Raw genomic sequence first — 26497 nt, 5'->3', positions numbered from 1 at the left:
TGTAAACAGGTCCCATATACACTGCGCTACACGTTTGGTCATTATTTTTGTGCAAAATCTCATAAAATAAAGGTCCTGAAGTCAGACTGGAAGTTTTTATGTTGTGAATTAGACGTCGCTATACTGGTTGGAAGAGAGACATTCCAGCGCCACACTCCCAGCATAAGTAAGGTGTAAATATTCCATCAGTGCCGGTTTGTGAAGTAACGATATGCTGACATCTAGCGGTCATCCTTAAAATCGAGCGAATGAAGTAAGTAGCACGAAGTTATACTTAACGGGACACATCCAAATATTACAAGGCAATGTGACGTGAAAATTCGATTTCTTGAGTCTTTTTGTCTTTGGAATAATTTGTCTTTTTCTTTCGTACCACTTTAATCAATCAGCATTGCTAAAACGCTACATTTCTTGTATTCAGGAACAGGTTTCCCCTTCCTCTCAAACTCAGGATTAATTTTAAGGGTGGGTCTCGCTCCAGCCACAGGCAGCTGAGTTGATACAGCGCTTTTAGATGCAATACGTTTAATTCATATATCACTTTAGCATATGTTCAATCAATGCTAATTTAGCAGCATGTGTAGTCCATGCTAATATGACAATATGTTTAATCCAGGCTAATTTAGCAGCAGGTTAACCCTTGCTACTTTATCGACATTTTAAACCAATGCTAATTTAGTTCGAATCCTTGCAGACTAAACAGTTAGTAAAGGGAATATATCTTTTTGAATGTATCGTATATAATTAACCCAAATTGCGTCTCTCGAGGCCTGCATAAATATCCAAGCTGTTGTGTTTGGCCGTACTTCTATACTGCTAAGACTGAACATTTTTAATTATTTACGTAAAATTTTGTTGCCTCTTGTATGCACTTACACTTATTTTAAAATATAGGTAGCTGATAAATGGTCTTTTTAAAAACTGTATTTCATAGTTAAAAACTGTAATGTGTATATACAGTATATATATAGTGTGTGTGTGTGTATAGATGTGTGTGTGTGTGTGTGTGTGCGCGCGCGCACATGCGTGTATACAGTTTGTACGTAATAAATGCCCTTATCCTACTCTCAATAAAGCAGCATTATTGAGCTATGTCTTAAAAAGCTATATCCTAAAAAGTTTAGGAACTCAATGTAATAAGATTAACAGCAGGACCATCAATTTATTCCAGTTTACTTTGCAGGAGACGTCCTTAATGAGCCACAGGACAGGAGTATGTCAGGAATGTGCCGTCACACTCGTCACCGCATTGGCCTCTGGGAATTCATTGCACAGGAAGTGGCCCTCCATAGGGACCCCCCCTTATCTCACACGCGTCACCCCTCAGGAAGTGACCACCTCAGAGTCATAAACACAGTCCTGTCCGCTCCCTGCTCCCCACTGAGCATCCAGCATTTGACCCTCTCACCGCAGCCAAAGAGATTAAACAGTCGCATTTTTAAAAATATTATTGTTCTGTCACATTCCCCAGATTTTAAAACCAAACAGGAGCGTTTGGGTTGAAGATTATGTTCTTGTTGTATCTAACCATTAGCAGACTTCCTCTCACTGGGCTGAATTGTAGGCAATGGGCTGAACTCAGACACCCCCAGGGGTATAAGATTACAGCAGCTGATCCAGAAACTCAGAGGCGTTCAGTGAAAGAGTTCAAAAATTTATTTAAATACATTGTTCTAATAGGATTCTTTTCAAAGTGCTATATGTTTAACTTTTCCTTGATGTGTCACAGGGGATCATTTTTAGGGTCATGATCTATTCTAAATTTAAGGATCAGTCTCTTACTATATTCACAGAAATGTTCTATACACTCCACCGTGTGTTAGTTACATACCTGAGTATTTTTGTTCCCTGGAGTCTCTGGAAACAAACAAAAAGAAGAAATCCACACTTGTAAATAAGGATCTCCCTATCCTCTCCAGCTTTTTGGTCCAATAAATATCAGTGCAGATGTAGTTTTTCTAAGGCCACACGTAATACACAGCATTCTGCAGAATGTCAGTAAAGGGACAATGTTTTTTCCCCAAACGGTGAGTCACAGAGGACGCTTTCACACAGAGAGGCAGCATTTCCCGTAAGAAATGATTTGGCATTGCAGACTCCATCATAATATCTTATTAATTGACATTCAGGGTGGTGTTTTGAGTTGTCTTTGGCCTTCTCGCACTCTCCAATCCTGCTTTGAAACCCTTGTGACCACCCTATCTCCACCGCCGATTCGTTCCATGTGTAACAGGGGGACAATGTCTGCTTGCTCCGTCAGCCAGGGTTAGGGCTGCATCTCGTACTGGCCCTCGGTGGCGATGAAAAAGTCATTGAGGGTGTACTGCAGGTAATCGAAGGTGGGCCGATCCTCGGGCCTCTCCTGCCAGCATTTCAGCATGATCTGGTAGAACTCCTGCGGACACGCATCGGGACACGGCATCCTGTACTTCTTGTCCAGGAGTCGTATCACCTCTGGGTTGGTCATGCCTATTTCAAAATGAAAAACCGGATTTCCTTTCAGCTTCATAAACCTGTGTCTTGTAAATCTCTTGATAAATGTGAGTCATTAAATCAGTGCACGCTACACAAAAATCATCAATAGTTGATATTATAATCATCTTTCTAAATATATGCCATATTAGGACAGAAAATTAACTCTGCGGTTCACTGAATAGGTATCTGTTTTGATAGAGGGTTATAAGTGGGAGTATGATATTAATGATGATGCGTTTAACAGCAAGGCCTTTATAAAGAGCTTTGTGTCTCCTACAAATCATTTTAATACTTACATCAGAGCAGGAACTTGGTTAGGCAAATATTTTATAAACATCAATTTGTCACAATCCAAGACATTTCTTTATATGTGAAATAGTATACTTTCATTTATGTCAAGATTCTTGTTATTAACCTCCTTAATTTTATCAAGTTATTCACTGATGAGCCAAAATGTCATGACCACCCCTGCATGAAACAAAATTAACTGTTTTGTAAAAACAGCACATGTAAAGGTCAGGGGATATATTAGACAGTAAGCCTACATTCATTACTTGTATTCCACATGTAGAATGCAGAAGAAATGGACAGAGATAAAGCTCTGAGTGACTTTGATAGGGACCACATTGTTATGGCCTGACAACTGGGTCAGAGCGTCTCTGAAATGGCAAGGCTGGTGGGGGGCTCACGGTCAGCCATGGTGAGTGCCTACTGAGAGAGATCCGAGGAGGGAAAGACCACAAGCTGCCAGACAGGGTGTTGGGTGGCTGAAAACTTATCAAAGTAAGATGTGAGGGTAGACTGTCCTGTCTGGTACAGACCAACAGGAGGGCTACTGTGGCACAAATGGCAGATCATTTTAGTGATGCTCACAGGAGCATTGTCAGAACACAAAGCACGTTGAGCTCTGCTGAGTATGGGGCTGTGTAGCTGCAGATTGGACTTGCTAGTCCAAGGTATCATACAGAAGCTTGACACCTACTTGGTTGCCCGGCAAGAGGAAATGACCAAGTGATCTTCTTCCATTTCTCCAAGGTTCAGCTCCAACTTTCACATGCCCATTGTAGGTGCTTTTGATGGTGGACAGGGGTCAGCATGGGCCCTCTGCCCAGACAGCCGCTATACAGCCCCATACACGCCATGCACCGTGTATCACATCACATTACTACATTATACGATCTTTAAGTGTGGCCCTTCTCTTGCTATGCACCAGATGTGATAACACTGTGTTCACATCTCGCATTGATGTGCCTTGGCCACCCAACACATCAGACCACTACTCAGCAGGTACTCAGCACCCCACATGCCATACAGTTTCGAGGATGTACCCACACTAGGTGATCCGTACCGTGCCTGAGCACATTTGACCCCCAAAGTCTAGTTTGTTTGACTAGTTTTGATTTGATGTGTGGTGCATCAGTTGGACTATGGCACAGAACACATCCAGTGTGATCACTAACTGTATGTGAACTGGACCAGGAAGGAGCTGTACAGATCGGGTAGCCACAAACATTTAGCAAACATTGCGGCAGAAGGATATCACTTTCGTCTACAGCAGAGGTGCAGCGTCTGCAGGAAGTCTGGGCTGATAAGAGTATCCAGGAACAACTGCATGCAACACACAAAAACTCTGAGATACTTGGCAAAATATGGGGACTGTCGTTATACATGCAGCGTGATTAAATGAAAATCACTGTGCTGCATACTTAATAAACCTCTGGGCCGTGTATCATCACACCTGAAGCTACTCCAGATACGCCGTACTGTACGGAGTGGGGAGGGGGGACGATTGTGCTCAGGCACGGTATGAGGTAACCAGGACAAGGGTGAGTTTGCCCTGAGATGCTCTGACCACGTCTTCTGAACATAATGATTAGACCCTTGTCGAAATCACAATTTTCATGACACAGTCAACATCATTCCCCTCACATGGGAGCAGCTTATAAATCTGACATTGAATAAACTTGATGCTCTCTCCTGTCTTCATTCAGAATATAGCCGTACAAGTCATATGACTTTTCTCAGAATGGTTTCTCGAAACATTAATGAAAGGGTAAGTGACTTAATCTGAGATGCATGCCCCCCTTCATTTGTACTGTACCTGGATAGGGCGTCCTCCCATATGTGATGATTTCCGTAAGGAGAATACCGAAAGACCAGACGTCTGTCTTGATGCTGAAAGTCCCAAAGTTGATTGCTTCTGGTGCAGTCCATTTGATTGGAAATTTCGCCCCTGTGAATTCAACATGGCATCAGTATCCCCAGGATGAAACACAACACCTACAGTACCTTCCCACGGCTCATTCTTCATTCTAAAACAAAGGTGCAGCCTACACTGTCCTAGACTTGATGAAGTCACTTGTGTGTTCTTAACTTTGGGCCTAATAAACTGACACAGTAATTGGTACTTAACCATTAAAAAGTGAAATCTTAATAAATGTATGTAAAGAGCAATTAATGTAAAAATTAAGTAAGTAGTATTTTATTAATAGCTTAAAAATAACTTTAAACACAGGATATGCTTCGGATGCAAGCTGTGCTGTGTACAGAAAATGTATTGTGATGTTAAAAGCACTTTAGATTAGATTAAATGCATTAATGGGTACAGTGTGTGCGTGCGTGCATGCTTGTGTGTGCGTGCGTGTGTGTGTGCGTGTGCGTGCGTGCGTAGTCCCACCTTCCTGTGCCGTGTACTCTGTCTCGATAATCCTAGCCAGACCAAAATCCGCAACCTTGCAGTGCAGAGTCTCCGACACCAGGATGTTGGCCGCCCTGAGATCCCTGTGAATGTAGTTTTTCTTCTCTATGTAAGCCATGCCTTCCGCAATCTGCAAAGGAGGGACAGAGTAAGGGTAGCATAGCAAACCTGCTATTCAGGCACCTTTTTAAAGTGTCAAAATGCCAGTTTGTGGGTTCCAATGCAAAAAGAAAAAATACCAAGAGAGGTTGTTAAGAGGGGTGGGGGGGGGGGGTGAATTGATGTTGCAACATCAAAAGTGGTTTAAACAGGATGCATACTCTTTCAGGAAATGCAGTTTATGTCGTCTCAAGGGCATGCCAAAAGGCAAGTGGAAAAAAATACATCACATCCTGTCCGGATGTTAATACGAGAAGGACGCTAAAGTTTTCACACATGAGGCACATAGCTTGACCACATTACTGTGGAAAATTATAATAATCAGAATCATAAAAATGAACAAAGTTGAAACGAGCTGAAATTCACTGTTACTATCTTCAACAAAAAGTTTTCCTTACCTGTGCTGACATATCTATAAGTTTAGGATACTTCAGGCGTTTTCCATCTTCGGTTTTTAAGAAGTCAAGTAAACTTCCTTTGAAACACAAAAAACCACAGCTAAAAATGACCTCACAGCCATCAGAGAGAGAGAAAGGGCAATTTAATTGTCTCTATGGCTTGTCTTAACTAGGGAGACTCATCTGAACCCAGTAACACAAAAGGCGTTGTTTTCTTGCCAGACAAATTCATTGTTATTTATAACTGTGCTACATCTGTGACTGTTTGTCTGGACAGCTGGAGAACAAAGATCGTACCTAATCTTGTTTTGTTTTAGGAAATAAGCCACAGTAGGTTAAATGTATTGCTGAAGTTCAATGTTTTCTAGATAATAGATTTAGTTATATCTAAACTGTTTCTCATTTGTTTAGTAAGCCCTCTTAAATAATCATTGATATACAACAATATTTAACTCTAAAATAAATTGAGTGATTTCAATGACTCAATCTAAGAGAATTATGTTACGTGTGTTGCATGTTTGTGAATAGCTATGTGACCCTAATTAAATATACATTGATGAACAATAGATGGTAACACTTTACATTAACTTTATGCCTTTATAATGCAGTAGTAGAACATTCAGTGCACCTTCATAATGCATTCATAGACCATTCATAAGCAATATAGAAGTATACCTTAACATTCTAACATACCTTAACAGCTTTAATATACATTAATAACAAACATTATCTGATTATAATAAGTACATTATTAAAACTGTTAAGGTATGTCAGGAAGGTATTCTTCTATATTGCTTATGAATGGTCTATGAATGCATTAGGAAGGTGCACTGAATGTTCTATGAATGCATAATGAATGCATTATGAAGGTGCAGTTAATGTAAAGTGTTACCCAGAAGCAGGGGCGTTGCTAGAGATTTTGGGCCCCATGAAAGCATATCATATTAGGCCCCCCAGTCCAAACCAATCCAGTTATTTTCCTAATTTTTTAGGGCCCCTGTCACTCAGGGGCCCTTGGAATCGTCCTAGCTTTCCTCCCCCTTACGGCGCCCCTGCCCAGAAGATTGACTGAACGCCAGCAAATACATGTTCCCTCGGTGGCGTATTGTGAAGACCCAGAATACATGCTGCTATGTTCAATTTTTAATGCTGAAATGTATATGTGACCTCTTTTCTCAGAATTACGTAAGATAATATCAGCATACAATCTGGGCCACAGCATAAATCAATCAGACAAGCATGAAGACGCGAACGCTTAGTCCAAAAGCAGGGGTTATGTAACGCTGCCGGGTGACGGGGGCCTCACCGTTGCTCATGTACTCTGTGATGATGAGGATGGGCTCTTTGGTGACGACGGCATACAGGCGTACCAGCCTCTCGTGTTGTAGCTTCTTCATCAGGTTGGCCTCCTGCAGGAAGGCCTCTGGCTCCATACTGCCCTCTTTCAGCATCTTGATGGCCACCTTTTGGGAGTTCTTATAGTAGCCTACAAGGAAGATGGACACTCAGGTAAACCAAATATAGAATTGATTTGGTGGGGGGGGGTGATTACGTGTATGTTTGGCGCCTTCTCCAAGCTGGTCTAGCTCTGGGCTGTAGGAGCCAATCATGAAGATGCCGACCTCTCTTACCCATCCACACCTCTCCAAACTGGCCCGACCCGAGCTTCTTCAACATCTTCAGTGTCTCTCTCGGGATCTCCCAGGCATCCTGAGCCCACGGCTGTCGCGGCTGCATGCGCCTGCAGGGGTCAGTCAGTCGCTGGCACAGCCCATTTGCTGTCTCTGCGGAAAGGGAGTGAGTGAGGGAGTGTGGTAGTGCTCTTTAAAATGCACGTTTAAATGAACCTTTAAATGACATAGTATATGTACATGAACGCTCAGACCTGTTACATGTACATCAATACTAATGAACGCTCTCACCTGTTACATGTACATCCATACTAATGAACGCTCAGCCCTGTTATATGTACATCAATACTAATGAACGCTCTGACCTGTTACATGTACATCCATACTAATGAACGCTCTGACCTGTTACACGTACATCCATACTAATGAACGTTCAGACCTGTTACATGTACATCAATACTAATGAACGCTCTCACCTGTTACATGTACATCCATACTAATGAACGCTCAGCCCTGTTATATGTACATCAATACTAATGAACGCTCTGACCTGTTACATGTACATCCATACTAATGAACGCTCTGACCTGTTACATGTACATCCATACTAATGAACGTTCAGACCTGTTACATGTACATCCATACTAATGAACGCTCAGACCTGTTACACGTACATCCATACTAATGAACGCTCAGCCCTGTTACATGTACATCCATACTAATGAACGCTCAGACCTGTTACATGTACATCCATACTAATGAACGTTCAGACCTGTTACACGTACATCCATACTAATGAACGCTCAGCCCTGTTACATGTACATCCATACTAATGAACGTTCAGACCTGTTACACATACATCCATACTAATGAACGCTCAGCCCAGTTACATGTACATCCATACTAATGAACGCTCAGACCTGTTACATGTACATCCATACTAATGAACGCTCAGACCTGTTACTTGTACATCCATAGTAATGAACGCTCAGCCCTGTTACATGTACATCCATACTAATGAACGCTCAGCCCTGTTACATGTACATCCATACTAATGAACGCTCAGACCTGTTACACGTACATCCATACTAATGAACGCTCAGCCCTGTTACATGTACATCCATACTAATGAACGTTCAGACCTGTTACACGTACATCCATACTAATGAACGCTCAGCCCTGTTACATGTACATCCATACTAATGAACGCTCAGACCTGTTACATGTACATCCATACTAATGAACGCTCAGACCTGTTACTTGTACATCCATAGTAATGAACGCTCAGCCCTGTTACATGTACATCCATACTAATGAACGCTCAGCCCTGTTACATGTACATCCATACTAATGAACGCTCAGACCTGTTACATGTACATCCATACTAATGAACGTTCAGACCTGTTACACGTACATCCATACTAATGAACGCTCAGCCCTGTTACATGTACATCCATACTAATGAACGCTCAGACCTGTTACATGTACATCCATACTAATGAACGCTCAGACCTGTTACTTGTACATCCATACTAATGAAGACACAGACCTAATGGTGAAATCACTCTACTGACCCTTGGATTAAAACCGATGACCACAGACACAGCACACTTACTCCCTGAGCCCCAGTAGATAATGAAGAACAGGAGTTCAGTACTAGAAACTAAACGTAACAGCATGTACTCTGGTTTCCATGATACAGGTGGGAATGAGGGGACAGGTATTTGTTTGTGTAAGGCATCTGTGAAGGTTCAGTCAGTTCATAGTCTGTTTTTTTCCCTTTGTACACTAATATAGGGTTGTGTAGCTATCCACAAACATGCATCACAAGTAATGTAATTAGACTCAATAATTATTTGAGTCACTTAATTATAACTGTATAACCGATTCTTTAAGAGAAATATCTAAATCTGTTGTCAAGTTTACTTTAGTTTTGATTTATTTATTTATGTATTTTATTTTGCTGACTGCTAATATAAAATTGCATCCTGCCACTAAGGTGAATCAGATCTGAAATTCTGAAGATAGCTAAATTTTGCCTCAGGTCACAATTTTCCTCTCAGTTGCTCTGTTTGGTGAATAAATGAAATGCTCATTATAGAAATCGTTTGATCTGTACATCTAGTGGTTGAGTATGAAGTGATGAAAGGATTTTTTTACATTGACAGGAAATCCAACATGTTGATTTTAAGGAAATTCTAACCCCTGTACTACAATGTGATTTTTCTCAATTGGGGAACATAGTGTTCTGGAAAATTCTGAGAATGCAGAATGGTAATTCTTAAGTATAATGCATTTGAAGGGTATTTATTTGCAACTTACTGGAGTAAAATTTCACCAGCTCCTGCAGTGAAGTAAAAGAGGTCGCCGGGGAGATATAATAGCCACCGTTGTCAAGGCAACGGATTTTGTAGTGTTTGATGACATCCCCGTGTTCAGGATCCATGTCTCTGATAGTCAACGAGAATGATCCTAAAATAGAAAATTAACCACACCGATGGTCAACAGGTAACAGATCCACTATGTAGCAGTTAAAGACCATAGCCTCCTTATTACACCTTAAAACTTCCATTATAACTGTTATCTTCTATTAAAGATATGGGAAAATGGCAATAAAGGAAACATAAGAATGATGTGATGTGTTCTCTTACTGGCTGTGATAAAATGGCAAACATAAGGTAAACATTCTTTGTGGCAATAGGTGAGTTTTCAGACAAACCATTAGCTGTCTCGCTTTCTCTGATTAGAAATGACCCAGTTTGATTCCCCGGGGCGAGAAGCAGACGCTCTGCATCTTTGCGACTCAAGTTCTTGAAAAACCATCTAGAAGGTGACAATTCAATGACATTTGTAACTACATGTAATCTATTCTCAAAACAAAACAAGCCACAATACAACTTGAAGATGACAACACAACAAATGTCATATACATATGTTGGCGGTTGCGTACTTCTCTACATCCATTGTGTCTTGTTTTGCCATATATGTACAGGGAATGTAGCCTTCATCACCTGTGGTCAATGACTTGGCAAACCACCAGTCACCATCCCTTCACGAGAAATAGAACATGAAAGTTGTGAAGTTTCCCTTGAAAAAAAAAGCAGTGAATATGGCCGTAGTGTACAGTGCAGATCATTTCATTTTGTAACACTTGACTTACTCCTCGATAATTTGGAACTTGTCTCCTTTTCGGAAAGGCAAGTCATCAGAAGTGACCGGCTTGAAGTCATACTGAGCAACCACAATATCTCCATCTGGAAGGAGATGTGAGAGAAGCGGCGATCAGGTGACTGTGATTAGCTTCGCCAGTATTGTGCATTTTTTTTGGTTCGCAAATCATTAGGTGAAACACCCAGTTTTATGAACAACTGAAGGAAGATACGGTGAAATATCCCTTGAGTGTCACTTGAGTTTTAAAGTATCTTATTTAAGGATGATGTATTAAGACTGAATAATCTGTGCAGTGTACTGTACATATGTACTAAATATTACTTATTAGTGGTACTCTCATATTTTCATATTGGGTCTGTACCTTGAGTCCTTCACTGTCAGCCAACAATAATCTTATGAGACAGTTTCCTGGCCTTTGCTATGAAACTTCTAAAAAAAAACACCTGAATCGACAGAATGTAAAAAAGGTAAATTCCTCGGTTCTGGTTTCGTCGTGAGTCTCATTAAACAAAGGCTGTGGAAACTGTGGCGAGCGAGATGTCACCCTGTAGATAAGGGAGGTATTATCCTTGAAGAGCTACCCCAATTGTGTATCCCTAAAAGCGTGATGCACAGGCAAACTCACAGTGGGCTTCTAAGAACGTGGCTGTTTTATCATTATTACTGAAGTTCAGATGTGTCTGGATGGTGCGCAAGCCCAGGGAGGAGCCCAGATCCTTACAGGCCTCATTCCCAAAAGGCTGAATGGTGCTTCCTGAAGCCAGCAGCAAGTGGGCTTGAAGCCCTGTAACTCCTACAGCAGCGTGTGACGTACCCAGTGATGCCCAGTGCGGCTCTTAATCTCTGCCAGATATGATTGCTTCAGCTCTCATGAATAATAGGGGATTTACTCAGAAACCTTTTCTTTTACATGACCCTCAAGGGAGAGTTATGCATCACTCTTCTTTACTACGTTTACTACTTCTGTGTCTTTATGAACACATTTAAGTCTTCTTGAAACATACAAACATAATTTGGAGAATGGACTCCAAATGACGGGATACTGCATTTCTTAGTTTCAAGCCACAAACTCCCAAGATCAGAAGATCATACAAGAGTGGGTTCGATTGCTCTCTGAGGGAAGAGCTGTGAAGCAAATTGCCGAAGGATTCGGTGACCATGAAATTCCAGGGGACAGATATGGTTTATTGTGCTTTTCATTTCAGTTCTGTTTAGCATGCAGGACATCCATGAGAAAGTGTCTATCGATGTAAGTATCCAGTCTTACTGTTAGTTACGGTGTCTTGTCTGTTTGCATCAGGTACCTGCAAAAGAGAAAACAGATTCAATTGAAAATTGCAATTTGTTCTATTTTATTCTCCTCTACAGCAATCAGAACATTCTAAAACTGTATTAGTAACTATTTTTAACAGAGTCATTCATGTTAAATACTGTTTTGTTAACAGTTTACTTGAGGAGACATAAAAAATGTAGTATTATGCAATAACTTATGTATTAATTAACTACAAATGAAGTGTTAGTTACAAACTGATCTCAGGTTTGTCCATTGATAATGAATTGTCACACATCGTTTCTCAAGCAAGTACTATATTTGTTACTATATCTGTTAATTCTGTAAACCTTTGTGAACTACTGAAGGAACAAATAATGATCAACACATGTAAAATACTGGAGTAAAATACTGTAAAATACTGATCTCATGTATGATCATCATTAATGAATCGTGATGTGTTATTTATCCCAAGCAGTTACTGTATTTGTTACTATATCTGTTAATTCTGCATATCTTAGTGAACTACTGAAGGAACTACTGAAGGAACTGCTAAGGAACTATTGAAATAACAGGTAATGAATAACACATGAAATACTGATGTCATGTTTGTTATTAATGAATCGCCACATCTATGTAATGAGTATATTTGTTCATGATTTGTACTTCAGTAGTAACTGGGTTACTACTAGGTATTTCTGCCCCATCAAGAAAAGTGTTAATGCCGTGTTTAAAAAACAAAAAAGTTACAAAAAACATTTCGTAGCTTCTATGCCATTCGTTTTGCATATCATGACACCTCACCATTGACCAGGCGTTTGCCAGTTCGTTCGAGTTGTTTGTGGCCCTGGGTTGTTCGCTCTGGAAGTTGTAGCTCGTCTCGAGCTTGTGCTTAGGACCACTGCATGTACAACCCATCCTTGGCACATGCAAGTGAATATTTAGTTTAGCTTGGGCAGAAATGAAACAAAGCAAACAACACAGAGCAGCTCTGGTAAACTGAAAATCTAGATTAGCACTTGGTGAAACAGCAAAAAATGCACACAAACAAACAGTGTATAAAAGTGAATAAAATGAATATTTAGGCTACTATGGAGTGAAAAAAAAACTGGTTTGTAATTTAAATTATATCTCCTACCACATCAGCACATTCTCTGTTATATTTTGTTTTTTAATTAGGGTTCTGATTGCACTGACGTGTTTGACGATTCTTGGGCATTAATAAATTGTTGTCTATGATTCATAAGTTACCCTATGCATTTCTTGTTTTGCTGTATGGGGCAGATGGGCATCGTGCTGGAAACCACTTTATCATGTCCATTTTGTGATGAATGAGTGGAAAATTAAATTAAAAAATAAAATCTGTAGAGGTGGTATCTTTTATCTTCCGTGAAAACCATATAGTAGAACAAGTAGGTTTAGGTTAAAATGATGCCGAGTGGGAAAGCTCTGTTGGTCAAGGCTAGCTACAAATAACGCCTCACTTGCTGTATGTTGTCAAGACCACTCTATAGAAAACAAAACAGAAAGCTTTGGTTCTACAGCAGTCTGTTTCTCTGCATCGCCGTGATGGCATGCAGTGACATAATTACTGTTCTAAATTTTGATAGCCCTTTTGAATCAAATTAAAGCTGTTGAGCAGAGCAATGGCAAATTGGTAATTTTCAGACTAGCATCATCTTCTATGTGGGTTTCTAATGGAGGAAAGAAGAAACTCATTCATACGGCATTTCAGCAAGGTATGGGCCATCTGTGAATTTGAACTATGATTACAATGGTGGAGTCAGTCACGTGAAGCTAAGTTCACAATCAAAGGTCCGTTCTTTGCCTAAATGTGCTTGGTTGGCTTGGCACGTAAACAGGCTGGTTTTATGTGGTTTGCTCAAAGGCAGACTGTCCTGTATGTCTTGGCTAGAACATGCCCTTACCTGATTGACCTCTCTAGAGACTCTTCCTCACACTGTTCTCTGGAAATGCGAAGGCACACTGTGCAAGTTCATTCCAGCACTAAAGCAGAGAACAGAACGAATCCATTAGCGTGCCGTAACGTTCAAAGATAATACTGTGTGTGCTAGGTAGAGCCTTATAGAAAATTATGCCTATTTGGCTCCTCTAAGGCCATGCGCTTGTGAAGAACTGTCTACGTCATTTGAATGTCGCTTTGGACAAAAGAATGAATTGAATATTAATTAGAGATCTGAGGTCATAAAAATCACAAAGAATAATACGAATGACTCCTCTTTGTTCCCATTCGAACAAACCTAGCTGTCTTTTTGGTCCATCCAAAATCATTCTTTCAGAATTACTCTCAAATGTAACAGTTTGATAATGTTTAAATGAGTAAGAGAAAGAAATGCTCATTAACTAAGAATAAAACAAAACCTGCAAGTGTCCGTTTCTGTTCAGTTATGAGAACTTGACCAACCCCTAAAGAGACAAGACACAAGATGTAGCATAGATTTTATGTTTCACTTGAATTCACTTGAATTACACTCAACCTTACGGATAGGTTAACATGTTTTAAGTTACGTGCTAAATTTAATCCTAAATTTAACAAAACGTGGTAGGAATTTGATTCTTAGCTTGTACTGCTATGGAATCCTCATGTTGCTTCACTTAATATAGTAAGTTAGTAGAGTTATGTAAGATATGTTGTTGTCATTCTGTATTTGTATGTGTTTTTCCCATGTGGATCATACATAAAAGTGTCCATTGCAATTGTTAAGAAAAAAAACTAAATCCCTCGAATTATCCTTTGATGACCATAGATTTGGAGCTATAAATAAGTACAGTTTTTTTGCATAGGTAATTTCATTAAGGGATGTTACACCTAAAAAACATCTGAAAACTTAAATGGGAGTCCTTCTATTATTGTTTAATAAAATGCAGTAAGAAAATGCAGGCTGTAAGGATTTATACTGAGGGATAATATTTCTTCTGTAGTGCTTTTATTTGAGGTTTTCACACATGTGACATGACATCCACATAAATGTTGCAGTACTTTAAAACGGTTTATTATAGAAGTTTAAAAACAATGCAAGTAAAATGTGAGGATGTTAAACCTTAAAGTGACTTGCAATCCCCTAAACATTGTGACATGAAGAGGTTTTAAGTAACATTTGCAGTCGTGCTGTAAATTTGCTTACACAACATATCTTGTATTGGAAAAGCATCACAAATGTAGAATACTGTATGATTTGCTGCATCTCTGATTGCTACTTGAAGTCTTAGAACACGCATACGTGCTCATTTCCTTGTTACAGTTGCCGATGAAGAATGGATTTTAGCTTAAAGTCCCATAATTTAAGTTCCCATGTGACCTCAGGCTTGTAATTTTTTTTTTAATCAATGTAACTTCTTGTTAGGGTTGCATAAGAGTAACCTTTTAGTGATTTTCCAGTCCTCACATGCTTGCTGTGAAGAGTGGAAAGTCTCCGCCTGCCTGGGCCTGTATGACCGAGACTGTTCTTGAAGCCTCCCACTTTGAAGCTACCATTAACTGCTTGGTACCATAATGCCATGTTACGGAGCCGCAGCCCAAAGACGTGATCAGTGGGTTAGCCGAACCGTTACCTGCAACATAGCCATGCATGAGTGAACAAGCCAACCAATCAAATCACAGAACTCCAACCATGGCTTCCTGGTCTAATATCTCTTTGGGTTGCCATCTTTTCTGAATATTCATCATGTCTAAGTGTTCTAGTGCATTTCTTGTTCAACTTTCATAGTATTAAATCCCACACCTGAATATTTACGGTAATATTTACTCTCATTTAGTAGATACTTTGGTCCAAAGCAACATACAGGTGAGAAGAAAAGCACATTGCAAACATTAATGCTGTCAAGGACTCGACTTGGCATAAGTGCGGCTAGGCTGAGCTTCCAGTGATGCCCAAAGACAAGAGTAAGAAGTATTAAATTTATGGTAAAGATTCATTTTCAAAAATACCCTTTTCAGGAAATGAGAACATGGGACTATTACAGATACGTAGCAACGAGCATTTCGTCACTCAGTGTGAACAAAAAAGGTGACATTTAGCATCAGTGATGAACTTTTAATTGGTTAGGATGGAGAGTGCCTGAAATTCCCCAGGAACATTAATTTAACTTAAAGTGTGAAAAATAAATATCTAAAGACATTATAACAAAGTTGTTAACTGGATGCTTAACTGACCTCAATACAGGACACCATTAGACAATATAGATTAGCTACCTGCTATATATGAGTGCAAATATTAATGTAGCTATTTTCCACAGCGATATATCAGGCTGATGCATGCATAAGGAGAGATTATCAGATTGTAGATGCTTACATGCGGAAAATGTCAGCCCAAGGGTGGGTTACTTTGGGCCTACGCTGTGTGATAAAGAACTGATGCACGATCCAGACACATAGACATATTAATTCACACCAAACCACTAATATCCATCTGTAATGTTCAGTAAAATGTTAAAGAAGATCAAGAAGAAGACAAGAAGAATGTTTGTTCCCAATGAAGGCTGGTGGGTTGTCTGCCAAGCACATGGAATCTCATAGTAGACCACATCCACATATGTCTCAAAATGTTTGGCTTTCACTGTTGGGTAGTCGACATAGTACTGACAAATAAAGATAGGAGATACAATATTACATCATGCCAGCAGAATCTACATGCAGTGTGGAGTGTTATACCCAGAGGCGGAGAGTTCAGGTCCAGAAAGTACAAATCCAGACCAAGATATTGTTTCAACCAACCAGCTGAGAACTCTGTGACTGTGACTCTTTATACTGAACTGGTTGGTTGCAACAAAAATCTTGGTCTGGATTTGTTGGATCTGGTCCACCTCTGGTAATATCTTTACTCCAGGTTTATCCAGAGGTCATATAGCTCAGAAGGTTTTTCATGCCTTAGAGTTTAAAGAAGCGCTTCATTGGCTGGATTTCTGAAGAGCTACCAATCTAGAGCTCAGCGTAGAAGGCTGAGGAGGTGTGACAGTTAAAGGTGTGTCTGCACCTCTGAATTTTTCCAACCACTTGTTCACCCCAAACTGTTCACACTTATTTATAACAAGCTTTTTTATAGCATCAATGTAATGTTTCTTGGACAGAAACGCCTTGCTGTACATTTGAAATGGAATGCATGGTTGAAAATCTGTAATCGGCACAACCTGTTTTGTCAGACGCAGGCTTTTTTATGAGTACCTGGCCTGCTTTTGCATCGAAAGGCCCCCTTTGATGGGTCAAGATTCAATATGTAAGATGTATTTGTCACATGCACAGTTACAGGGGTACAACTCGCAGTGAAATAGGTCTGGTTGTTAAGACTGCAAAGCAAAGGATTAACTGGAATTTCACTGCAAATGGGTGCCTTGGGCTCATGTTTCCACTCTACAAACCCTCTTCCATTAAAAAGATGTAAAAATTTAGGATGTGGCTGGTTGTTAAAGTACTGTAATAGTCGCGCATCAGTGACCGAAAAGGTTAGCTTTACAAAGATCGCCAGCATTCATCCTGAACTGGGTTTATTCAACCAAGCAGCATACCCCGAATGTACCGTTACCCAGCTGAAGTAAGAAATGAAAAGAATTTCAAACAGTTGAAGAGGCATGGGAATTTTTCAAAAGCACATTGTAGCTTGATGGGCCGAATGGCCTCCTCTCGTTTGTAAATTTCTTATGAATATCCCAGAGCCTAAAAGACATTATTTTGTGTGTGTGTGTGTGTGTGTGTGTATATATATATATCAATCATCATATATAAAAGCTTCGTAAATACTGCACTTTACATGCACAATGGCATCTTACAGAAGTTTCAGCTTAAGTTGAAACTTTGATAAGAAAACAATATTTCTTGCATTCAACATTGCTCTAGAATTTTGACATTTAACCAAGCAATTAGCGAAAAATGATTTGTTTCTGTAATAAACATTCACTGTTAGTTTTGTTCATTTAAAGTTGGAGTTGTGCATGCTATGAATATAATTAAACTGGAAACTTCATCAGCAGCAGTGGTTTTGATGAAAAATATTTATGTACATACCTTTTATGTGACTGTGACTTGTGACTTTATAGTACATCTCATTTTGAACAGTCCTCACTTACAAAAGTGCCTCATGCCTGTTACCTTGGGTCTCTCTCTCTCTCACTCTCTCTCTCTGCTACAGCCACTCTCCCCCCAACCCACCTCCCTGTCTTTTACTATCGCTAGCTTGCTACCACGTGACCGTGGTATTGTGCGCCTGAGACTTTGTCTGCTACAGTCAGGCGTGAGCTCTGGGACTTCCCACGAGACCACATTAGTGTATAAATAAATAACTGAAAAGACTGGCTTTCGTATTTGTTTACTCAGCCCCCTCCCATCCTAATTTCCTTTGCGTCCTCAAGGGTGATCAGCAGCGTATAATTAGCATCATTCACGATAATGCATTTCCTCAATATCAAGTATCAGACGAAACGTAGCGGGGACCAACTTCGTTGAGCTTTATATAACGCACATGATAACTAAGCTCTAAGGCTCTTGTTGGACTATAAAGAGGAAATGTACTTACTTTGCTGTTAAACATAGTATGGGTACGGTTATACAGTTATTACAGCGGCAAGTTTACTTTTACGTATGGTTTGGTGGTGACAGAAGAAGCATGATAACCAGTATTGCAGACAGCATTGCAAAGCACATTTTATTCTGCGTGGATTCCTGCTGCTTTCTTTCACAAGTCAGTTATTTATAGTATGTACATTTATACATATACATTTATAGTATGTACTTACTGGGTGTTATAGTAAGAACACTTGTACATCTGCTGGTTCATAGAAATACCTGATCAGGCTCTCATGTGGCAGCAGCCCAATTCATACAACAGTGCACACATGGGTCAAGAGCTACAGTTAGTGGTCAGATCTCATGTCAGAATGGGGGAAAATGTGATCGAACTGACTTTGACCGTGGCAAGTTTGCTGGTGTCAGATGTAGTGGTTTGAGGATCTCAGAAGCAGATTCTTGCCTGGGATTTTCATGCATAAGTACCTCTAAGGAATATATAGACTGTTGTGACAAACTAAAAACATCCAGCGTGTGGACGTTCTATAGCAGCGGTGGCCAATCTTATCCGCAAAGGGCCGCTGTGTATGCGGGTTTTCGCTGCAAGTCCCTAATTAGACTACTAATTAGAGGACTGATTGGCTGAAGAGTCCTCACACCTAGGTTTGAACAGCTGACCTACAAGTTATCCCAAAAACCTGCATACACACCGGCCCTTTGCGGATAAGATTGGCCACTCCTGTTCTATGGTGTGGAAATGTTTTGTTAATGAGAGAGATCACAGGATACTGGTTTAAGCTAATAGGAAGTCTAGGAAGTCTACAGTAAATCAAATAACCTTTCTGTACAACAGTGGTGAGCATAAAACTATCTCTGAATGCACGACAGGTTGCGATGGTTAATCTACAATAGCTGAAGCTCACAGCGGACTCCACTCCTATCAGCCTGGAATATGAAACTGAGGCCACAGTGAGCACAGGCTCCCAGGATGGTGATGATGTAATGAATCCAAATTTCAGATGCAACGTGTAGATGGCAGGGTCAGAATTTGGCATAAATCTATGGACCCAGCATGCCTTGTGTGAACAGTTCAGACTGCTGCTGGTGGCGTAGTGACTGTTCATGACTAGCAGCATTGTACGATATATATCCATCTTTTAATGGTCACTCTCAGCAGTATAACGTGCTATGTCACAAAGTCATCTCCAAACTGGTCCAATGAACATGAGTTCAGTGTACTTCAATGGCCTACCCAGTCACCAGATCTGAATCCAATGTAGAAAACTATGGGATGTGGTGGAAAGGGGGCTTCGCAGAATAAATGTGCAGCTGAGAAATCTGCATCAATTACGTCATGCAGTCATGTCATCATGGATGGAAATCTCTAAGGAATGTTTCCAGCACCTTGGTGCGTCCATATATGAAGAATTCAGGTGGTTCTGTGAGCAATGGGCATCCTTCCCAGAACTCAAATAGTGTTCCTACTTACAGTACGTGACTAGGTAGGGTATTTATGCAGTAAATAAAGTGTCATAAAGTGTAATAGGCACTTATGTAAGTCGCTTTGACTAAGCATTTGCCAAATGCTGTAAATGTAAATGTATTTGAAAGGGCTTCCTCATGCAGTGTGGCATAAAAAACAATCTGAATATGCTTGCAGCTCTCAGTGCATCAAATCCTATGACTAGTTATTAATACAGATAAGTGTTCTGACTGCTGTCAGGAAGATTTCTGACTGACAGAGGCACGTCTGTATCTGGAAAAAGTAAAACGAAATCAATTCTCAAATTCATCATTAAAAATGGCAACATCTGAAGGAAACTTTTTTTTTCTTCTTTTTTTACCCACACTCCATTGCTCTGGAAGGAAGTTATTTAGTGGCTCACGCACATTCATTTCCTTTTTGGTCAGAGATTGTCGGCTTAAACCAGATCTGCAGAAACGCTGTTGCTCTGCGACTGGAGGTGAGTACTACTGTGTTTGCGTGCATACGGCCCCATTTGTGGGTCAGCAGGTTTATGTTAATTTCCATGACGCATGAATTGTGGTGATAACGCAGCAGAACACGATTCCCATGCGGGCTTAAGAAGCAGACGTCCCCAGATCAATTCTGCAAGCTCAAGCAGACCCAACCAACCACAGATACGCAGAGAAGGTCATCTGAGGCACTGTCCACCCACCGAGAACTTGCAAGACTCCAGCCAAGCAGGACACTGCCAGCTGCAAAGACCCTGCAGGTCCATTCACAGCAGAACTGGTGGGGCTTTGAGCAGCTTGCCTTCCAGAGCTGGTCAACGTACCATCAGAGAGCCAATCTGGAATTCCTACTGTCCCCATGACGATTAGAAATTCCACCTCGGGCTGCATTTATTATCACTTGCGTGCAGTTTGTTGTGTCTTTTCCGTGCTAATTAGCACTAACACAGCATTCCTCTACATGCCAACATTGTTACTTATCCACTTGTCAAATTGCTGTGTAATTTTCTTTTTTTTCCCCCCCTTTGCTGAGCAGAACAAAATGCCTGGTGTGTTCCAAGTTCTTGCTGATGTACTTGGCTTCATTATAATCCTGATTCTGCTCAGCCTTTATAAAGTGCTGCTGCTGGGAGAGATTCCATTATGTATATTCCAATATGTTCTCACAGGTTTGTCAGTTGGAGTCCCACGCATCCACCAGCAGAAGCTGGCAGGCCTTAGTGAAATACCCAAAAAGTGTCTGCATGCAGGCTAGCAAGCTGAAGGTAGTGTCTTGCACGGCTACTTTCCCTTCTTTTAGTGATGAAAATGCCACAGGAAGTGATTTACAGATTCTACACTTGTGACCAGAACTGTGGAAACACCTAGCATTTCTGACATTACACTTTAGTAATTGTTACGTGAATATTGGCGGCAATGTTTATAAACAATCAAAAAAATTTTACAAATATATATTGGATGATTAAATAAGTAACTGGAGTAACTGGAATAAAGTTCTGCAAACTGTAAAAACTGGAAGTGTTTCCACAGTTTTGGCCACTAGTGTACTTATGCCCTGATGGTTGACTGGAAAGGTATTTTTTGTTCAGTCAGAAAGGAAAATCGTATCTTTTTAAGGAACAGGCTGTATGATGCCCGACTGACTGACTGACTGCATGCTTGCTCTCCTCCCAGTCTGCTCACCACACAAACATCTGAAGAGCTTCCCCTCCTCTGCTTGTCCTGCCTTCTGACCCCTGTCACTGTCCATGCTTCAGCATCTACAAAATAGTTCATATTAGTTTTACAGGAGCAGTATTGACCTGAAGTGTTCCCCCATTATTTAGTTAGGAGGTCTGTCTCTCTCAGTGCAATTTTTGACAGGAGAATCTCTCTTATAGGGGCAGTATTGTATATACTAGTTTCCCCACACTGTATAATTAGGTAGGTTATTTTGTATAATATAGGTGTGTGTGTGTGTGTGTGTGCGCATGTGTGTCAGATATACATTACATTGTGGGGACCAAATGTCCCCACAATATAATAAAAAACAATTATTTTTATGTTGTGGGAACCATCCCAACAAGAGGAAATTCAGAAACTAAAAATGCCAAAAGTCTTTGTTTGGTTATGGTTAAGGTTAGGGTTGGGTAGGGGTTAAAGTTATCATGTTGGGATTAGAGTTTTCCCCATAGAAATGAATGGACGGTCCCCACAAAGATATGAGTACAGGTCTGTGTGTGTGTGTGTGTGTGTGTGTGTGTGTGTGTGTGTGTTTGTATGGATCTTCAGCCCACACGAGGCCAGAGCCCTCAGGCACATCAACCCCAACAAAGCAGCCAGACCTGACGGTGTCCCTGGACAAGTGCTGAAGCACTGCGCAAGTCAGCTGTCTGCAGTCCTCACCAGCCTGTTTAACATCTCCCTGAAACAGCCCCGTCCCTAAACAGGCAGAGGTCAGGACCCTGAACGACTACTCTCCAGTTGCCCTGACCCCCATTGTTATGAAGTGCTTTGAGCGGCTGGTCTTAGCACACATCAAGAAGAACATACCTCCCTCCCTGGACCAACACCAGTTTGCCTACAGGTCAAACAGGTCAGCTGAGGATGCCATTACACTGGCCCTCCACACTGCCCTATCACACCTGGAGCAGAGACTACAGCTCCGCCTTTAACACCATCCCCCCCATCAAGCTGGCCATCAAACTGCACAACCTTGGACTAAACACACACCTGTGCAACTGGGTCTTGGACCAACAGACCACAGACAGTGCGCATGGGTAACCACACCTCCACCTCCATCACTCTCAGCACAGGAGAACCTCAGGGCTGTGTGCTCAGCCCCCTCCTCTACTCCATCTTCACACACGACCTGAAACCCACCCATTATTCTAACATCATCATTAAGTTTGCAAACGATGCAACTGTGATAGGTCTGATCTCAAACAACAAGGAGTCAGCCTACAGGGAAGGGGTCGAGAACCTAGACTGTTCGGAGCCAGGACAACAACCTCGCCCAGAACTCCAAAAAGATGAAAGAAATGATCCTGGACTTTAGGAGATGGAAGCACGGGGGCCACCACCCCATCAGCATCGGTCGTGAGAGGGTGGAGGTGGTTCAGAGCTCTCGATTCCTCGGGGTTCAGATCAGCTGTGACCTGCCATGGACCACAGACACTTCAGCCATTGCCAAAAAAGGACTTCAGAGGCTCCGCTTCCTGCGGAGCCTGAAGAAAGCACAACTTCCACAGCAGCTCCTGGTGAATTTCTACAGGTGCACCATAGAGTCAGTGATCACATACTGCATCACTGCGTGGTACTCTGGCTGCACCTAAGAGAACAGGAAGACCCTGCAGCGCATCATCAGGACAGCCCAGCGGATCACTGGCAACCAGCTTCCATCACTGGAAGAAATCCATCACACCCAGTGCAGCCGCAGAGCTGGAAAGATAATCAAGGACCCAACCCACCCTGGACACAAACTCTTTACACCTCTGCCATCTGGTAGACGGTACAGAACCCTGTACACTCACACAACCCGGCTGAGGAACAGTTTTTACCCCACATCCATCACACTTCTGAACTCACAGCACTGATCTCGAACATTCTGAAGCAAGACCCCACATGTGCAATTTCCATATTTATGTGCATTTAATCTACTTGAAAACTCTACCTCTGCAAACTTACTTACCAGCACCTTATTGTGTGTGTGTGTGTGTGTGTGTGTGTGTGTGTGCATCTTGTACATATATAGTGACTGTACATACTCTCCCATTCTATTTATGAATATATTTAATTGTAAATATACTGTGCATCTGCTGGCGTGTTCCAAACAAAATCTTATTGTACTTACAATGACAATAAAGCATCTATCTATCTATCTATCTATCTATCTATAGACTAGCATCCCATCCAGGATGTATCCCTGCCTGGTGTCCTATGCTGTCTGTAAGAAGCACCAGGCCGCTGGTGGCCTTATCTGGGAAAAGCTGTTGGAAGATGGATGGAAGGATAGAATAAATCTATGGAAAAACTTAATTTTGGGAACTTTTATTTATGACCACTAGAGGGCGGAAGAGTATCTAGTCTGAAAGTTTCTAAGTAACCAGCCTCCCATTTATAGAATGGAAAAGTGATACCTTATGTGTCCCTATGGGGAAATTGTCCCATCTTGAACTCACACAGAGACAGATATACTGGCGAGAACAAGTTCAAGAGTCATGGTGCAGGGTCAACCAGTGTTCAGCAGCCCTGGGGCAACTGGGGTTAAGGGCCATGCTCAGAGGCCCGAAGGTGACATCAGTCTACTACTCAAGGGATTTGAACCGGAGACCTTCTGATCACAGTAGGCATAGGGTCCTAACTTACTGGCCACACATGATCCCCAGTCATTTCATCATTTTTAATGTTGCATTAAGGTGGTCCATGTTTGTGTTTCTAGGCTGAGCTGGAATGTCTCTGAGTGGGGTCTGATAGTTTGTCTGTCCATCTGTCTTCTGTACCTGTTTGTTCTATGCAGGGTTGTGGAGTATATCTCAGAAGCTCAGGAGTTACAAGACCCAGGACAGGGCGCGCACACACACACACACACACACACACACACACCAATGGACAATTTGCAAACTCCAGTTTACCATAGCATGTTTTTGGACCAGGGAAGATGAATGAAGCTCCACAACTTAGGTAGGAGAACATACAAACTCCATTCACATAGACTAAGTGGAGAAAAACTCGAACCCTGATCCCAGAGGTGGGATGCAATAGTGCTTGCCCTTCTGCCACCATGTCACCCCACACAGTGGCCCTCATTTAGCAAAAGATACAACTCAGCTCAGATTTATCTAAGGGGGAACATGGATGGCAGCCACGAACTTAAGCACTGGGTTAGTAAGCCAGAAGCATGCCCATATGTGGGACTTATATCAATGCAGTAACACTAAACAGGACAGTCTAGTTTTGCTAAGATCTGATGTCAAGGCAAAAGGCTATAAGAGGTAAAAGGTTAAAGGTTAAAGCGTTTAAAGGTTGACAAATCTCTCCTGTGCCCCAGTATCACAAAATAAAATCTCTAAACATTAAAACAGGTAATTCCTTGTGTGCTTTACACACCTGTGTTTCCTGCTATTTTCATTGGTTTGTCTCTATTTTTAGGATATGTTGCATGAGAATGAAGTACACAGTCATGCACAGTTATTTAATAGAATTGTGTCCTTGGTAAGACGGGTGAGACTTTTTGTACGTGACCTTTCTGTCTGTATGCTACACGGTTCCCAGGTAAACGGAGATTAAAAGAGATAGTGAGGTTGTGCACGTGAAATGATGAAGGATCCGTCCCGATTTTTCCAACCCTGATTTCACTGTCGATTTAAAGTCAGCATTGTTTCCGTGCCTCCGGAGTGTCGCCTTGAGCGCTAGGCGTTCCGAGTCAGTGCGGCATGCACATTATGTAACAATCGGATGATTTTGACAGTCTCCTTATTTATATTTTAAACGGATGTCACTTCACAACTGCTTCAGCCTGAACAAATGACTGATCGGTCCGACAGGAGCAACGTACAGTATATAAAGCTGGAAGGCGATCGGGGTATTGTTAAAGCATACCCTCTTATCGCAGACTTTAAAAAGTAATCCTAATAATTTCCATGCTGGTTTTCCATCAAGCCCCGTGCATGCGGAGGCTGCGTCCCGCGTGGAGAGATCCCCCGGCACCGCATCCTGTGGACCGGAGGTCATAAACAAGCACAGGATAACCTGAACAACGGTGGGAAAATTGGGGGAAAAAGGGAGAGAGACGTGGGATCTTCCACTCTGGCAGGGCGCTTGCCCGGGCACACCGCCGTTCACTGCGTTGCCGCTCATTCCGGGGGATCCATTGTGCGCCCATGATGGACACAAGGTCGCCCCCCCCCCCCCCCCGTTTTAATGAAGCCGCCACCCGCCGGCATTCCTGCCCTGTTCCGCACGGCCGGCTGGCTTCTGCTCCACGTCTCCCCGAGCGCCGTTAGCCTCGATGATACGTCGGCCGCTTCCTCTTGAGAGCCCCCCGGTGCCAGGAGGCCCCCCGTTTCCTCCCGGTGTGGGAAAGCTCGGCCTCCGCACTCACACGTGGGTCAGGGGACGCGGCCGCTCCAGCGTCCTTCACGAGCGTCGTGATGGACAATAAGCCGGGAACAATCGATCTCACAATGTGCTTAAGAGGCAATTGTGGAGCCAGAAGGACAGATAAGGTCAAATGCTTCCTAATTGTGTTTACTCAGGTAATTCCTTATTGTTTCTATGAAATTTGTGAGAATGGCCGTATTGGGCCGTATTAGGTCACTATGCAGTACAGTGACAAATACACTGTACTTTTCCAGTAGCACTGTTCACTAGCTTAACGTCATTTCATGTGATTTTTTTTAGTAATTAATTAACTGATGTTTAATATGAATTATATCAAATAGTCTATGTAATTGTACTCTCTTCATCTACATTCAGCAAAGGGTCGCGGGTCATGCATTGATAATTGATATCAAAATTCATAAATAGATCATATATACCCCCCCGGTCCATAACTGTTGACTGTAGTTGCCCCTTCCGACAGTCCGGTGCAAAACCCGCGCTGTGTGCACCTGCTCAATACAAAAACGGCCATTAACACAAACGAAATGTTCTGTGCATTTCGTCCATGCATGGCGTTTATTTAAGAGATACGAACCCAAAACTGTCGTGCAAAGTACGCGC

The 26497-nt window shown here is 41.7% G+C and overlaps 1 protein-coding gene across 3 annotated transcripts; it reads right to left on the bottom strand.

Moving 5' to 3' along the window:
• Nucleotides 1-1633: 1633 nt before the first annotated feature.
• On the bottom strand, nt 1634-18027 carry blk (BLK proto-oncogene, Src family tyrosine kinase). 3 transcript variants are annotated; one of them, XM_072702831.1, is made up of 15 exons: nt 17822-18027; nt 14185-14229; nt 13731-13809; nt 12607-12721; nt 11800-11836; nt 10522-10615; nt 10312-10410; nt 10081-10184; nt 9684-9833; nt 7362-7514; nt 7037-7216; nt 5731-5807; nt 5153-5303; nt 4577-4708; nt 1634-2469 (listed from the first exon to the last, which is right to left on the bottom strand). In XM_072702831.1, exons 4-15 carry the CDS (start codon nt 12718-12720, stop codon nt 2267-2269), a joined length of 1494 nt encoding a protein of 497 aa, XP_072558932.1. In that variant the 5' UTR covers nt 12721; nt 13731-13809; nt 14185-14229; nt 17822-18027; the 3' UTR covers nt 1634-2266. The 3 variants fall into 3 exon arrangements, with proteins under 3 accessions (XP_072558932.1, XP_023654971.2, XP_072558933.1); XM_023799203.2 differs by lacking the exon at nt 14185-14229; XM_072702832.1 differs by lacking the exons at nt 13731-13809; nt 14185-14229.
• Nucleotides 18028-26497: the final 8470 nt, after the last annotated feature.

The sequence above is a fragment of the Paramormyrops kingsleyae genome, chromosome 19 (genome assembly GCF_048594095.1).
Source record: "Paramormyrops kingsleyae isolate MSU_618 chromosome 19, PKINGS_0.4, whole genome shotgun sequence".
Classification (NCBI taxonomy): domain Eukaryota; kingdom Metazoa; phylum Chordata; class Actinopteri; order Osteoglossiformes; family Mormyridae; genus Paramormyrops; species Paramormyrops kingsleyae.
The sequence above is the reverse complement of the archived record's forward strand: the minus strand, read 5'-3'. Positions and strand labels throughout refer to the sequence as shown.